Consider the following 16,084-nt stretch of genomic DNA (forward strand, 5'->3'; position numbering starts at 1 on the left):
GGTTTCATATAAACCATTCTTTCAAAGACAAGGAAGAAAAGAAAACTGCTTCCAGCCCCCTACCAAACATAAGTTTCTGCTTCTTTCACTGCTTCTATTAGTCTTTAAACTTCTTACACTGCACTTCTTACACAGTAGACCTTCAAGAAGCATTACAGCTTGCAGGAGCACAATGCACAGCTAGGAATTTTACCACGTGATGAACAGCATGGTCTTTTCCTAGCTACACCTTTGAAGATATTAAATTATTTTCAAATAAATTTTCTCAAACAAGTAATCCTGAGTCAGCATAGAAACTTTCAGCTCAATTTACTAGTTTCACCAATATTTATAAATGAAATATACAAATGTTCTTTTAATAGGACATAACAGTCACTGTTACGAGGCCCACTCTTCAGATGAATCTGAACCACATAAGAAACCTGAAACACATGTATTCCAGCACATGCAGATGCTCTGGGCCTTGACTGGGACATAACTAGGTGTACATATTCCTCTGACTGCAAACATTTTCTTAAATCCAAATTTCTGCCATTTCTTTCCAAATTGTGCATCTCCTTTCAGACAGGAGAAACTCCCAGTCTTCCCTAAAAGACTCGCCATTTGTAATCTAGTACTAAGACCTAAAAATCTGCTCTGCAAAGCCATACAAACCAATTATGCGGGAAATTCTCACACCCAATTTCCCAGCACTTCACTGGTATGAAAACACCTGTGGTAAGTTCTGTAACAGACATCTTAGTAGTTAAAATCCACATAACTATCACATACTCTTTATCCTGTTATCTCTAGAAATCAGAACTGATGAGATATTTTCTCCTGCAGTCCTACTGCAGAGCATCAATCCCATTTCTATAGTCTTACCTTAAGATCAGCGCTATCTTGCTTGTCCATCCTTTATGCTTCTTTTTTTGGAAGTCCTATATTCCCAGTGTCTAAGCTGTCACTTCAGCAGCAGAGCAGCCAACTCAGTTATTGGAACAACGTGTCACACCTCCTGCTTTTCATGTCCTAAGCAAGTGAAATGCAGACATGTCACAGTATGATTGCATTAATTCATGCATAACCTTCCATTGTTTTCAAAGTCCAAAACTCTTCTACTAATAAGTGATCTTAAAGGAGGATAATATGCTTAACAGAAACTTTTACCAGAACAGGAATGCTTTTGCTTCTGTTGTTTCCATGGGGCGCCTGCAAAGACATAACCATCCAGATCTGCACTCCGTTCACTATGTTCTATTAGGTCTACCCAACAAGTGTAGTAGAACATTTTTTCCATCAGCCCTGTTTAATGAGGCAGGATCTATTGAAGGTGTGTCCAGGTTTTGGAATGAAAAAGCCAAAACTAATCTACATCTTATGCACTGATCTGCTTTAGAGGGAACTCCCAGTTTCATTGCTTCATCATTTCCAAACACACTGAAAACACCAAGTTTCATAAGACTATCTACAAACTTTTACCTTTGCCTTAGTGCCCTAGCAGGTCTCCAAGAACTGATGAAGCAGCAAAGAGAGGAGCAAGGACCGAGACTGGTAAAGACTGCTTCTAGATTTCTCCCCATCCCATATCATCACCAACAAACCAGCCTGTGACTAGGCTTATTTGCCTTTATCTTACAACATAAATAAAAGTCTTGTAAGTTAGTCCAGCGCTGAAGGCTGGCAGCAGACATACTAAGCACACGTTCATCAGATGATGGCTGTTTCAGCTTCTGCTTTAGCATGGTGTGGAAAAGGCACTGTGGCAGATTACTTTTCTTTATAATGCAAAACTTAAATTCTGTTTTACCATGAAGATTCTGGGTGACAACAGCAGAATCTTCTGCCTTGGTTTACCTCTTCAACTTACTCTTCAACAACAACTCTTCAACAGGTAGAGGCAACCTCCTGGAGTGAGCTTAAGTCATGCTTTATAGCTTATTTCACCATATGCAGATATGCAATGATTATTCCAGGTCTGACTGTAGTGTATCTTTCCGCCTGCTGCCCACCGCACACTGGTATTAGACACTGATTTGCCAAAAAATGCTTTTCCAAGCATAACATGACTTCCTTCATCACAAATAAACCGATTTTTTGACTAAAAGATGACAGAACCCAGGCAGGCATGCGAATGTCCATCAGCGACTGGTTCATATGACAGATGTGCTTCAACAGAAGGCAAGAATGAGGACAGTCTTGAATGTTAAATTATACACAGCCAGGCTGCAACATGTTCTAGTATTTTTAAATCAGATCATTGAGTGGTTGCAACAAGTATTTACTGATACCTGAACAAGGCCCAGAAGCCTCCAAGATAGTTCAAACATTGTATTTGCATGAAGAACTGTTCAAAGTCAACAGGAGTGTCTGCAGAATTTATTGTATGAGAAAAACTGGCTTTTTAGAAGTTTTTATTAGAGTTCATAAGTTGCCAAGAATGTAGTGGGGTAGGTTTTGTCAGCTTGATGGCCACAGTCACAAATATCCAACCATCAGTTCTCCCTAAGTGCATTCTGTAAATACCTTTGAAGTCAGTGCAGACCCAAAGAACAAAATGTGACAGTACAGTTTAGTCTTATTACGATCATGACTAGTTCCTGTGCTTCTAGTGATACTCCCATGGAAACCAGCATACTGCTTCCTAAGGCAGGACACCAAAGTTCAGAACTAAGAAACAACATTTCAGATGGTGTGACTGGTCTCTGCTGCTCTGTTTTCTTAATAGAAGTAGGAAAATGAGCAAAGAAGTCCTAAAAGGACTCAGTGTAGAAGTGTGTTTGGCAGCTTTAAGATGTAGTAGTCTCCGTTTCTTGAGAATAAACCCTTCACCATGATGGAGAAGCACAATATACTTTTGTAGGGTAACAATCATGGAGGCAAACACCAGGAAAATGCAGGACTGAAGGATAACCGCTTCAGTTGCTGTTCTTATCTATGATGACGACTCAGATGATAGCTGAACCTTAGAAGTTTTCTAAGTTTCTGGGGATCCTTTCCTGAAATGTTAACATAATCCCAGCTTCAAAGAGTAAGAAGTCTTAAGGGTTTTGTAGAATAGCCTCAGGGAACACTTCAATTTGCTCCGTCACTCCTTGTATCCCTCAGGCTGGTTAATAATTTTTTCTGAGGTGTCATCTTCCAGAGTACTCCTGGAAGATGTGAACTCTGACTTGCCAGCTCCCTAACGTAGGTCAAATGACAGGTACATGAATTCTTCAGTCAAGACTTTCTCCAGATGTGACCTCAGAGCTTTCAAATCCTCATTTTAAAACAATTTTTAAAATCTGTTCTTTCCCACATTTTTTTCATACCAGATACAATGTATCTGTCCCACAAAGACTATACAGAAGATAGAATTGGGAGGGCGGAGGTTTGCTTTACTATTCACAGCCAAAGACATGCCAAGGGCAATGCTTCAGGCTTTAGAAAAAGATGACAAAAAACTTCCTGCTCAGGACTGAAAAAAAAACAACCCTTATCCACATGACTTCCTTATTTGGAACTAAATAACTAAAACTAAAACTATTTACTTAAAAATCGAAGGTTAAACACTAATGAATGTACAGGGAGCACCATGCTTCACAAAGGAAGAAGGAAGTTTGTCTTTTAGTGAACCATTGCTGGAGACAAAAGGAAAACCTGGACACTTAGCAGGGTGTCAGTCAAGTACAGCGAGCACACATGCTCTGAAGAGTGGCATACCTCTGTGCAGGACACGCAAGGCAACGCCAGATATATTCAGTGTGAGATGGACTGTTTCATGGAGAGCAGTATAACCCCAGGCCAGGCTTCCAAAGGCCAGGGGCAGCTGAAGTCACATCCATGTTCATGTGACACTGTGCCTTTAGGCTGACTGCTCTGAAGGCAAATACAAAATGTTTGGCTGTTGGATTTCACAGGCTGTCCTAGGAATTGTGGCGTTTGGGGCAGAGTTCCCCATCAGGCACAGCCTGATGGCAAAGCCATGGCACAAGAGGAAAGTGACCATATGGATTCACCCTGTGGTCTGCAGGGCATCACCTCGACCACTCCCCACCGTAAGCAGGAGGCAGTCAACCACAGGCAGATGTCCCATATATTTATATGTATTTTTATATAGATGTATGATAAAATGATGCTATTGTCAGCTAGGCAGGGCACCGTCATTATCGCTTTCAGGCTGTGTTTTGAGGAGCTATCACAAACTACGTGATAGAAATAGGCCATGTCACGAACCTTTGAACTGATTAGCTTGGCTGTTTGTTGCTGGCTGCTGAAGTTTCACCTTTAGATACTTAGATTTCTAAGAAAAAAGCAAAGTAAATTTCTTACATCTCTTCAGCAAATTAAAAAGTTTATTTGGGATTTCTTCTCTGCGCCAATCACCTCTTTCTAAAACAACAGCCTTCTGCTACAACCCAGCATCTTAGCCTTTACGTAATTTTTATACCAATGTGCTTGCTGACTGCTATCTTGTGCTTTTAAATTATTTTAAAATAGTTTTTAACATCACAGAAATTAGTATCTGCAACTGAAATAATTCTCTTAAGTACTTACTTCATAGGAAAAGACCTTACATATTTTTTCTTTGACGAAAAACTGACCAACCTAGCTGAGGAAGAGTTCGGTTGCATCCTTGGCTTAAAAAAAATAATCAGTCACACCACTTTAACACATGTGATCAGACAGACCTTCTTTTTTTTTAAGAAAACACATTAAAAATCCTGTTGTTTCCTTGACTACTTGAGACTTAAGATAAAAAACCCAAGGACCTGTTCTTGTAAACACTAACAGAGTTACTGCTCACTACTGTAAGCTGTCCTGAAAGCACAAATCTTCCATGGCACGAGTACACTGCACCAAGAACTGTAAGTCAGAATACTATATCTCAAAAGATCAGACTCTGTCGCGATGGAGGGAAGACACAGTCGCTCAATATGAGTGATCAGCAGACTTCGTTTATTGTCCCTTACAGTCACCTTTTATGCCTTGTTATAATTAGCTCATACATACTACAAAAGTTAAGCTCATTATTGGTTAGTTGCCTAAATACCAAGCCCGCCCCTAGTTTCTCTTCTGTAGTTATCTGTTCCCACCTGCAACATTCTTTTCCCACCACAATCTTCCTGTTACTGTGTAACAAGAACAGCCAAAGACAGTGTATTTTGCTTTACTTCAGGTAAGCTGAGAGTGATGTGCACTTTTGTCCAGCCAGCTGGACTATGTTTATGTAAACTTTTTCAGCTAGCCAGTTATCCACAAGACTCCACTATTCTAACCTGCAGTAAATAGTACCACCGAAATACAGAGACCATCAAAATTGTATTTTTAAAATTTTCCTTACTGAAAAAGAAAATCCAATAATGCATTTTTATCACTGTTTTAAGTCCATGATAGACACTGGTAATTGCCATACAATGTGGTATAAAAAATTTGAGTATTTTGTCTGCTGAACTCATATTGAAATGACTGGTCTTTATAAATTTGTAATGCTGGCCTCACAATAATTCAAGACTACCCAAAGATAAAACAGAAATCCCAAAATGTTTTGAGACTGGAGTAGTTAGAACTGACAAATCCAGGCCATTCACAGACAAGCTACACAACATAAACAGGGGAGAAAGGAATGCATTTAAATGCACGTACCAGAATGTGTCTCATGGCTCAAAATAATGAGAGAGACAATGAGCATACCTTTTATGCTATCTGGCAGCATATAAACAAGTTGGCATGCTCAGTACCTATCTGTATGATTCAAGGCAACTCCACTGACCAAGCTGTATCCTTAAAGTGCTTTGGGCATACATGCGTTGTGTGTATGGACTCCAAGACAAAAATAACCCAACATACTTGACATCAAAACCATGTCCCAGAAGCCTTGCTATGTCATACAAATCAAGACATTTTGGCATTTACGCTCCAGGTTTGGTATTACAATTAATGGCCAAAATATGAACATTGTTAGCCATACTTTTCCCTCTCATATCATAGAGTATTTTGAAATCATACTTTAGAATAATTTTTATAAGTTCAATTTAAACAGTGAAAAGCTGTCTTTAGTGTCTCTGTATTTGCACATTACACATTTGGAAATACAGAGCTTTGTCTGAAGCAGATTTTCCTCTGTTCATTCACAGGTTTCTCCAATTCCTAGAAGGTAAAGATAGAAAAACTATTACGGGATACACAGATGCAACATTTTGTGTTTATGTGATAAAAAAACATTGCAGTTTACAACTGACAATCATGAAATCATCAGATTCTGGTAGCTTGCTTTATGCCAAAGAGGTTCTTGGATAATAATTGCTTTTGATGCAATCAGAAGCAAAATTAGGGTTTTTTAAATGCCAGGAAAATCAACTGAAAGCAAAGTTCATATTCTGCAAGTTGAAGCATCAAAAGGAAATGTCTACTATACAGCACAAGGCTTCAGAGAGGACACTTGACACAAGGTAGATCCAATAGAATTAATTATTGTGTGTTCAAATTTAATCAGAAGAGCACTGTGCACTGCTCGAACTAAGGACATTACAAAATCCACCTCTGCAAGAAAACAGTGAATAGATGTGGCGCATTTCCATTCATAGCTCTTAAGGACATTACAAAATCCACCTCTGCAAGAAAACAGTGAATAGATGTGGCGCATTTCCATTCATAGCTCTGCATAGAAAAAAAAAATTTCCTCTGGTTACAATTCTATTTTTGTTTACTTCTCTCAATCTCATACTTTGTAAGCCACTTATTTCATCATATTCCAATCTAAACATGAACCCCGGGTATTCATATAAGAAAAGTGGGAAAAAAATGTAATGTTTAGCCAGTCCATATCCCTTCTTTCAAAACATCAGTATTACAAAAGAAAACAAAACAAAACCAGGAAAACTACCATCCACTGCATTCTTAAAAGGCAAAATAAAATTACAAACAAAAATAGAACTTGTCTCCATCTTCCCTTCAAAATTTTTTCCACTGGGAATGGTAACATATCAGTAACAAGAAAATATCTTTTCCTTCAGTAGTGAAAAAGTTATGATGTTTATGGCTTTAAGAGAAGAAACAACTATTTTTAAGTCCTCAGAAGTCACTAAGAAGTCATGACTGCTGGTTTTTTGACCAAGAAAATTTAAACCATACTTATTAATGAATTCACTTACAAATGAAATATCAGTAATTAAAATATATTGTTTGCTGAACCAACCTAATATTCTCCAATACAAAGTTCGAAACAGGAATTTTAAATAAACAACCTCTTACTAAGGCTACATTTGAAATTGCCACATACATTTAAACTACATTGTTACATCAACAGTCAAACACTACTTCATAGTTAGTTTCCTATGCATCAGTACTTACCTTTTTCTTCCTCATATTTAACGAGTACATTTCAAGTAGCCTTCAGCCACCGATCCAGGTTTCCATCCAACACACCATCAGATAAAGCTTGCTTTCTAGCTCCAATGGAAACAGTGCTAAGAAGTAGTGACAACAAACTACCATGCGTTAAACTGATAGCTTTCTGGGGGGTGGGGGGCAGAAGGGGTGGAAAGAAAAACAAGAGATTACCCAACACTTCTCGACAAAATGTTTTTACTCCAATTATGCTGAAGACCTTCTGTCACCTTAGAATCAGGAACTTGTGGCTTGATCTGCCTTTATGTATCACCGTAAGGAAATGATTAACATTCATGATGTCACTGCTCGAATTTTCATAGCAGTTCAGAATAAAAGCATACCCAAAACATTTTCCAGATTCACTGCAGTTTACCGTGTATGTGTATTGCCACCTAGAGAGTCAAGGTTATAACTGTAGGCATGGAAATAATTAAGCCAGCCCAAGCATGCTAGCTATTTTGAAATGTTTCTTTGAACATAGGCTTTGCTATACCAAACAATGAGTGAGTGCAGTCCAACATCTCTTACTGCAGGTGTCATCAGATGCTTTCAGGAAAATACATGTGAACTCCCAACAATGCATCTGCCATAACCAGAACCAGCTGCCAAACGCTAGACAGTAACTATCTTTGGTGCCACCTGGAAACACACATTCACTTATTCTCTACATGAAGGATCTTACACATTTTCCATCTACCCATATACATAAGCATGTATTTTTTTAATGACCATTAAATTCTTGGCCTTGCCAACCGGAAAAAACATCGAACAGTAATTGCAAAAACAGTGACAAACCTACTAATTTACTGTTGATCACCACATTAAAATTACTGCAAACGTTGCTGTGCTGAAGATTGAGCCAATGCTGAAAATACTACTTGATGTCATTGGACCGCTGGCCTGACACTTGCTGTCACCTCTTCATCATCACCTATCTTCCATTCTCCATTTTTTTTCTTTCTTTCTACCACAGTCTAGTCAGCCAAGATATGGTCACCAATGCAGCCTGCTTTTCACAGCACTTGCTCTCTTTCCTGATTTGGACTAAGCCTTAATCTTCTCCTGGAGGCTTATCTATCTTGGGAACCATAAATATATGGCAGGCCTTCAATAAACACAAATCAAGACCACATAAAACAGGCCTTAAGTTTAAAATGAGACAGAAAATTTACAAAGGCAGACATGCTGCTAATTAACGCTTTGCTGTTTGCATCTGCCCTGAAATGTTTAACTCATTTAATTTCTCATTAGTATGCCCATACCCTTACTGTGCTACTTCTAGATGCAACAACTCTTACCAACCTGGGTAATAGCTAGATGATCTCTGTGGTTACACTGTACATTTTCTTACTCTGGTGAAGGAGCTCTTTAGAAGGAACATTTTAGAGAAAAGCAAATTCCCAATTATCTAGAGAGAATAGAAGCAATTTTTTTTCTGGAAGATTAAGAACATAAGATAAATGAAGATTGTCAGTTGGTAGGCATTACGTGGCTCCTGCATTGCCTTAGAATTTATGCCAACATTTCAAAAGAACATTTTTTTCTCAGTGGATACTAATGCACAGGCAAATTAAAACATCTTAAGCTTACTTACAGTTTATGTACAGCCCTTGAACAAGAGCTCTCCAGAAAAATGGAGCTGGAAGTCAAGACCAGTGTTTTGATAGCCCACAGTGACACATGGTATTTGGAGACATGAGACACTGAGCAATGACACGTCTTGGTCACACCTTTTACGCAAAGTTTATTTCACCTATCATCAGGCACCTTACCTTGCCCTGCTTTTCTATAACCCAAACTCTCAGACTCATTTCAAAAGTTTTCCAAGGCTTTTAAATTTGCCTCTATTTGCAAACAGATGAATGGAAAAAATTAATCAGCTCAGCAAATGCTCTGAAAGTAGCTCTAACATTCCAGCCCATAACCCAGAGCCCATGACTGGAACAAGCTAAGAGGAAATTGCTTGCCTCCAGCATAATTACAAATAACCATATGGCGTACAACACAGTGCAAGCTTCATTTGCTTTAAAGGGCTTATTCATTTTGTTATGGAATAGCTTAAGAATATACATATTTTAAAGACAATAATAAAATCTCATCTGTTCTGTGAATACAGTAGATAGGAGAGACCGATTTTAATGCCAAAATACAGTCTATTGCTAGGACATACCTACTGCGTGTATGAAGCTCCAAGCAGATTTTAAGGGACTAAAGTATGTCTGCAAAGATAACTATCTAACTACTAGATCCTGAAAATACTGGATGGCGTGAAATATTACCAAACAAATATATGAATGTGTATATTACCTAGGGTAAAAAAAAAAAACCACAACACAAAACCAAAACAACCCCTTCAACAAATGAATAAATCTATTTCCTCACAAATTTATTTTGGTTGGAGTAACCATGAAACAGCACTTGCATTCTTGCCAGAAAAAGAAGTTTGTTTTTAAAAACATTTTTAAAGTACCTCCTAAGACAAGCTGACGGATTTGGACTTAAAAAATATAACTAAAAATGTGTGCAAAAAATAAAATTTTAAATATGATCTGACAGCAGGTAGAAGCATATCCAAACAACCACCATGAAATGCTTGAGTCACTCAGCCACCTTACTTCCGTGAGTAGTAAGAGACTCTAACAATCTAAATGAATAGGCAATGAACAAATACAGATACCTTACAGCACAAATACTGAAAAAAAAAAATTCTGAATGTTTACTAAGGCGGCTGACAAGCTGACTATTTTAAGCATAAAGACCTAATAAAATAACAGAAGTTATGAAAGCAACAATCTTATGAAATAAAGTCAGGAACTAACACAAATAATAGTCTGAAAGTTTTAAAATACAAAATACACACAAGCAACACTTTATTGTCCTTTAGCAAATATATTATTTAAAAAAATATATATATTCTCAAGCTGCCGCCTTCAATGATTCCAGCAAAAAGCGTTTGCTATCCTTAAAGACATCACATCTGCAAAGTCTGACAGTCTGCCCATACAACTTCAGTCTACTGTTAAAGACAAGTATTTCTAATTGTACTTAAAGTTGTAAATCAATTACAGAAGACAAGCATTAAGTTCATATTTAACAGCAAAAAACACTAACTCAATGAACTTCTATACAATCTTTTTGCAAGAACCACAGTCTGCAAAAACTATACCTCAGTCAGGTAAGTTTGAAAAAGCATTATGTAGTTAATTTTATATTGCATTGAGTTTTGTTGACACATCTGCGCACACCTCCCATTTCAATGCTGCTCACTGGTTCGGAGCTCACATTGCAAAGAGTAAGTATAGCATTAACTTAAGAATGGACCAAAAACCTAAAAGCTGGCTGCCCACTGCTTTGTGTAATGTGAAAAGGAGAAGATGAAAAAGGTGAAAAAGCTTTTTCTCAACAAGAATGTGAAAAACTTTCACAACAGCAGCAGCTTATAGAAGAAAAGATCCCCTTTTCCTTCCCTCTCCCCGCCACGCTTGTCTTCTGTTTGCATAGAAAAGGGAATGCTTTGTCTGGTTTTGGTAGGCTCCTGGGTCTGTTTGGTTTAGTATTATGTAGAAAAATTCACATTTAAATCATTACAGTTTGTATGCTTTGTGACAAATTCACATGGTTAAGTATTTTACTTCCAGATACCACAGTCACATCTTTTCGTTCAGGACAGACAAAATTATTTTCCATTTATTTTTAACATTTAACATATCCACCTGTTTCGTATAATTGCATCCCAAAGTTCTAATTTTCTGTAGTCTTCTTTTAGCATGTTTTCATGTTTTCAAGCATTCTTGATAGACAGCACAGCCTCCTCAACATTGTACACTTCCAGACAGCTTACTATTAAGTACCCAACAGTGATGAACTCAGACTTGCTTCTGCAGACTGATGTAACACTGTTTCTTCAAGATGGCCGAAGCATGCTTATTTTTCTCCCAAGTAGAAAAACCTGAGTCCAAATAGAAGCAAGTTTCCTTCAAGTGGATATACAACTATGAAACAACTAATCAGGTCTCCATTTCAGTCTCCATAGTATCAGTCCTTGAAAGGGTTTTAGCTTCCGGGGTCTCTCCATCTCGGCTCTGAATATCAGACAAATCAATAGCAGGCAATGGTGATCTCCAGTATAGGAATGAGTTATACTGACAGAAGTCATCTTCTTGCTTTGAAAAGAGACAAACAAAAAGGCAACAAAACATTAATGTGTATCACAGCAGTACAAAATAATAAAAAGAAACTTTCATAACCGAAACTGAAACAAGGAGTTATTCAGCTGTTCCATATTAACAGTTCTTACAATTTTATACAGAAAAATGTAAGCTATTTCTAAGGAAACTACCATAAAAAAACTCAAGCAAATCACAATTTACTTCTGTCTTTTCAAATATTCTTGTAAAGAACTACTGTGCAACACCTGGGAAATACTTCCATAACTCCACCGATTTCTTCAACTTGCAATCCTTGCACAGAACAATACCATATAACTTATGGAATTATCAGACTCTGCATACAAAAATTGTTCACTACTTTTTCTTCTCACAATGGTATACAAATTTCATGCACATTTAGAAGCTAGTATTCTGGAAAAGTAAAGCACTGGGTAGTGTTTCTACCACATTCCACTTTTTCTTTTCTGTACCTACATTTTGTATTCAAGTATCCATGAGAAAAATCAAGACCTCTTCTAGGGGCAGGGAGAAGAAACTTTAAGAACTGGTAAGAAGTACCAGAAAAACCTTGAAAGAACATGTTCTTATTTACTATGTTAACATGGCACCACTTTTTTTTTAAATTGCTGTTAGAAAACACACTGTTTGTAACCACATGTCGTGGTTTGTGGCAGCATCCAGAGTTTTTACCTACCAGAAGAAAGTGCACGCTCAAGACCTAAGGAGTGACTTGAGAGTTCCTCTTCTTATGTGTATTATGACCATAGGAACGTGCACAGATTTTGTGGTTATTAACAGTAGCCAATCTGTTCCTTCTGGTAGGTAAAAACTCTGGATGCTGCCACAAACCTAAAATAATGCATTTCCACATAATAACGGTTTGTATTTTTCCTAACATACAATCAGAGTCTTTAGTATTTTACTTTAACGTCTCAGCTGTAACAGGTGCTGAACGGAAGTATTTTTAAGATATAAACTGGTATGTCTGTTTTGGTATGGCTCTTGAAAAAGTTCATGTTTTGTCTGCTGGCTCTGCAACAGAATAAAAAAATGTAATATTCAAAAAATGGCAGTAAGTGTCATCCCTAAACCCTCTCAGATACTGGATAAATGATGCTTCACCCCACTCCCCAAAAGAGAGATATACGTAAATTCACCATCCTTTCATTTAAAAGACTACATATTTCTATTTTTTACCACACAAACCTCTTGTGAACTACAATTTCTTGTACTAGGTAACCTGTTTTTACTACAACCCCCCTGCATAATTCAAGACATCATAATTAAGAGGCATGAAAGGTATAGACATTTCATAGCAGGAAGATGGCTGTATGCCTATGCAGTACTACTAACATGAATTTGCCCACTAGGAAAAGATTGTCTTCAGGAAAAAATAAAGAATCAAAGTTCCCATTAATGGGAACGTAAACCAAAACCAATTACATGATATAGTGCAACAGGAACAGAAGGACGTATTATATGGAAACTGGAAGAAAGCCAAACAATAAGTAGTTCCACATTATTTGCGTAAATACACTTGTAAACTGCAATTTTTGTACTGCACAGCATTAACAACAAACAGTGAAGTGCCAAAGAGAAAGGGAAGATTTTCCAGTTTGTACTGCAACCGGGGCAGCATCGCTCACACAGAACTGTGCAGGGCAGGTGGCTAACAAGTTCTTTGAAACACGTGCCCAGCAATGGAGTTTCAGAAACTTGTCAGCCACCCTTAAAAATTCTCCCCATGTTTAATCCAAACTCCTCTTTTTAAATTTTTATAATTTAATAAATAATTATTTAATTTTAATAAGTTACTACTCACACTGAGAGAGCTAAGTACTTGAAAGTCAGAACCCCACTGTGCTAGATGCTTCATACCCAGACAGTGGTGAATGAGAGCATCCTGGCTTCTAAGATCATTCTCTTTAAGTTTATAACCACAAAAATATGCATACTCTTAATTCTGAGCTCAGACTACACACAGGATTCATTTCAAGAGCATTCAAGTTTCCAGCGCAGCAGTACTTCAGTTTATTGGTGTCTCCCAGAAAGATTCAGTGTGAAAATGAACAAGCCCAAGGAGCACAAAAATCGCAAGCAGCAAACATTCATACATAAAATGCAAAATAGAATATAAAATATTCACATTCACCCAAGTATCTTTCAGCATAGGTTTTGAGAAGATTTTCTAGTAAGGCAGGTAACATGCAGCAAGCTCGGGATACAAAGCTCAGTTTCTATGGATGAAGTTGTTCAATTTTTAAGGAGTTAATTTTCCAACTTTAGCTGCAAAGGTGTGCATGCAGTATTTCTTCTCTGGCCAACTGTAATATAATAAGAATTGCTTTTAACTTTAACAAAACCCATGTGAAATTAACAGTATCATGGTCATGCTTATTACCGTAATGGAAGTACACAAGCCACAAAAAAGCAAAGAATCCCAACCTACAGCTGTTATTTTCAAAAAGGTGCAAAAATAATAATCAGATATATCTGTGAAAGATTTAAAACATAAAGGTAGGACACACAGAGGATGGAAGAAACACCTCTTGTCTGACGTTAACCAAGCTTTATTTTAAAGCAAAAACATTTTTTATATAAAACTGTACTTAAGGAAATAACTTGTTAAAAATATAGTCCTACAAAAGTATTTTACAGAGAAAACCACGCTTTGCTGTGTGGAAAACCTGGGGGCTTACTGCCTTCCTACCACTGCTAAAGCTTACAAAATTATGCCAAACAAGTGACGAATTCTGCATCATATCTGTGATGTTCTAACACTGTTCTGGAGATGTTTGTTCAATTTGCTTAATTTTTTTGCTTCTGAAGACACTTGTTCTCTCTTCAAAAATGGAAAGAGACGTGTTTAAAAGTCAAGAGTCTAAAAAGGACATATAATTCCCATAGGGCATTGAATGTTTTCCTCAATTCCTTTATGCCTTAACTCTACCATCCATCACCAAACCAACCAACTCACCGACCAATCAAACAAGGAAAGCAGAAGGTACAAAGCAGAAGCCTGAGAAAGAAAAGCCACAATTACCTTTAGAGATCATAGATAGGTGTTATACTATCAAAGGCCCCAACTTATGAGAAGCGGAGTTTAAAACTGGAGTTGAAAATCCATCTGACCTGTTAAGACTTTCTGCCACTTCTCTATCACAGGATCAAATACTCTGGCCTTGGTCTTAGTTAAAAGGTCCACGCAGGAGGGAAGGTGGGTTTACATACATCACACTACTACATAGGCACAAAATTTGACCTAGCATTTTATTTTTGCAAAACGAAAACTTCCTCAGTACTGCGTTTTGTTTTCTGGCCTGTCGTGTAAAATTCGATCAAGGCCAAGAATGTACAAGAATGTAACTTACCTCAAAGTTAACCAGGAAAGGAACATCAGGAATCGGCTGTGCACTTCAATATATCTAATCATTAAACTGCTGATCCCTTTCCCTTCCCTGACCACCACATTCACTAAACGTTTTGGTTAAAACGTTTAACGTTTTAGAACTCTGGCATCGCCAGAACCTGGTCATCCCGAACAAAAAGTTAAGACAGTTGTCAGACACGGCAGTAAGCCTAACTGCAGCCTCAAACGAAAGAGACTCCATCAAAATAAACCCTCCAAACTTCCAACCACGCCTTCCGATGGGGACATGGCTGAAGAGAAACTGAGTTAAGGCGAACTCCTGAGAGGCCTTTTCCTACCGGTTTTTCGGAGTGTGTGGGGTGAAGCTGGAAGCGCTGCTTCTTTTGGTTCGGGAGAAGAAAAAAGAAAAGAAAGCTTTAAAAGACGCGGGAGCGACGGACAGCGGGAGGCGCAGAGCGGGCTGAGGGGCGCGGCGCCGTGCCCGGCTGAAGGCGGGGGGCCCCGCCCGCACGTTCTGCTGCCCCGCCGCGCCCCGGTGACCTCCCGCGGCCCCCCACCCGGCCCAGGGCCCCTCCTCCGGCAGCCGAGCGGCCGGGCACACCGGCGCCGCGCTCCCCGGGGGGCCGCCGCCGCCTCGCTCCGTTACCTCAGCCGCGGCGGCCCGCTCCTTGACCCGGCCGCCGGCGCCTCCCTCCGCCGACCGCTCGTCCTGGGGCGGCGCGGGCCCGCCGCGCCGTCGCCGCCTGCCGCCCGCGTCCCCCGGCTCCCCGCGGGAACTGCTCCCCCGCAGCCCGGGCCGCTTGCTCGGCGGCGCCTCGGCCTCCTCCAGCTTCCGCTTCGGGGCGGCCGGGCCGGCGCCCGCCACTTCGCCCCGGGGTCGCCGCTCGGGCGCGGAGACGGAAGGCGGCGACGGCTCGCGCAGGAGCCGCTTGACGGGCACGTGATACACTAACGGCTCCGCGCGCCGCTTCGCCATGAGGCGGGGGGGGTGGGGCTGAGCGCCGCCGGCTCTGCGGAGCGCGCGTCCCCCCGCAGCCTTACGCACGGCCACGCGCGGCGCAGGGCGCAGGCGCGGGCCGCTGCCCGCCAGACCCACGGCCGGCGGGGCGGGGCGCGTGCCCGGAGGCGGGGACAGGGAGGCGGGAACAAGGAGGCGGGAACGGCGGCAGGGGCGCAGGGCAAAGACCACACG

At 39.8% G+C, this 16,084-nt stretch overlaps 1 protein-coding gene across 1 annotated transcript; it reads right to left on the reverse strand.

Moving 5' to 3' along the window:
- Positions 1-9,723: 9,723 nt before the first annotated feature.
- Positions 9,724-15,968, reverse strand: CZH9orf40 (chromosome Z C9orf40 homolog). The gene is made up of 2 exons (XM_055790913.1): positions 15,539-15,968; positions 9,724-11,516 (listed from the first exon to the last, which is right to left on the reverse strand). The coding sequence occupies exons 1-2, from the start codon at positions 15,866-15,868 to the stop codon at positions 11,361-11,363; spliced, it is 486 nt and encodes a 161-aa protein (XP_055646888.1). The 5' UTR covers positions 15,869-15,968; the 3' UTR covers positions 9,724-11,360.
- Positions 15,969-16,084: the final 116 nt, after the last annotated feature.

The sequence above is a fragment of the Falco peregrinus genome, chromosome Z (assembly GCF_023634155.1).
Source record: "Falco peregrinus isolate bFalPer1 chromosome Z, bFalPer1.pri, whole genome shotgun sequence".
Taxonomy (NCBI): Eukaryota; Metazoa; Chordata; class Aves; order Falconiformes; family Falconidae; genus Falco; species Falco peregrinus.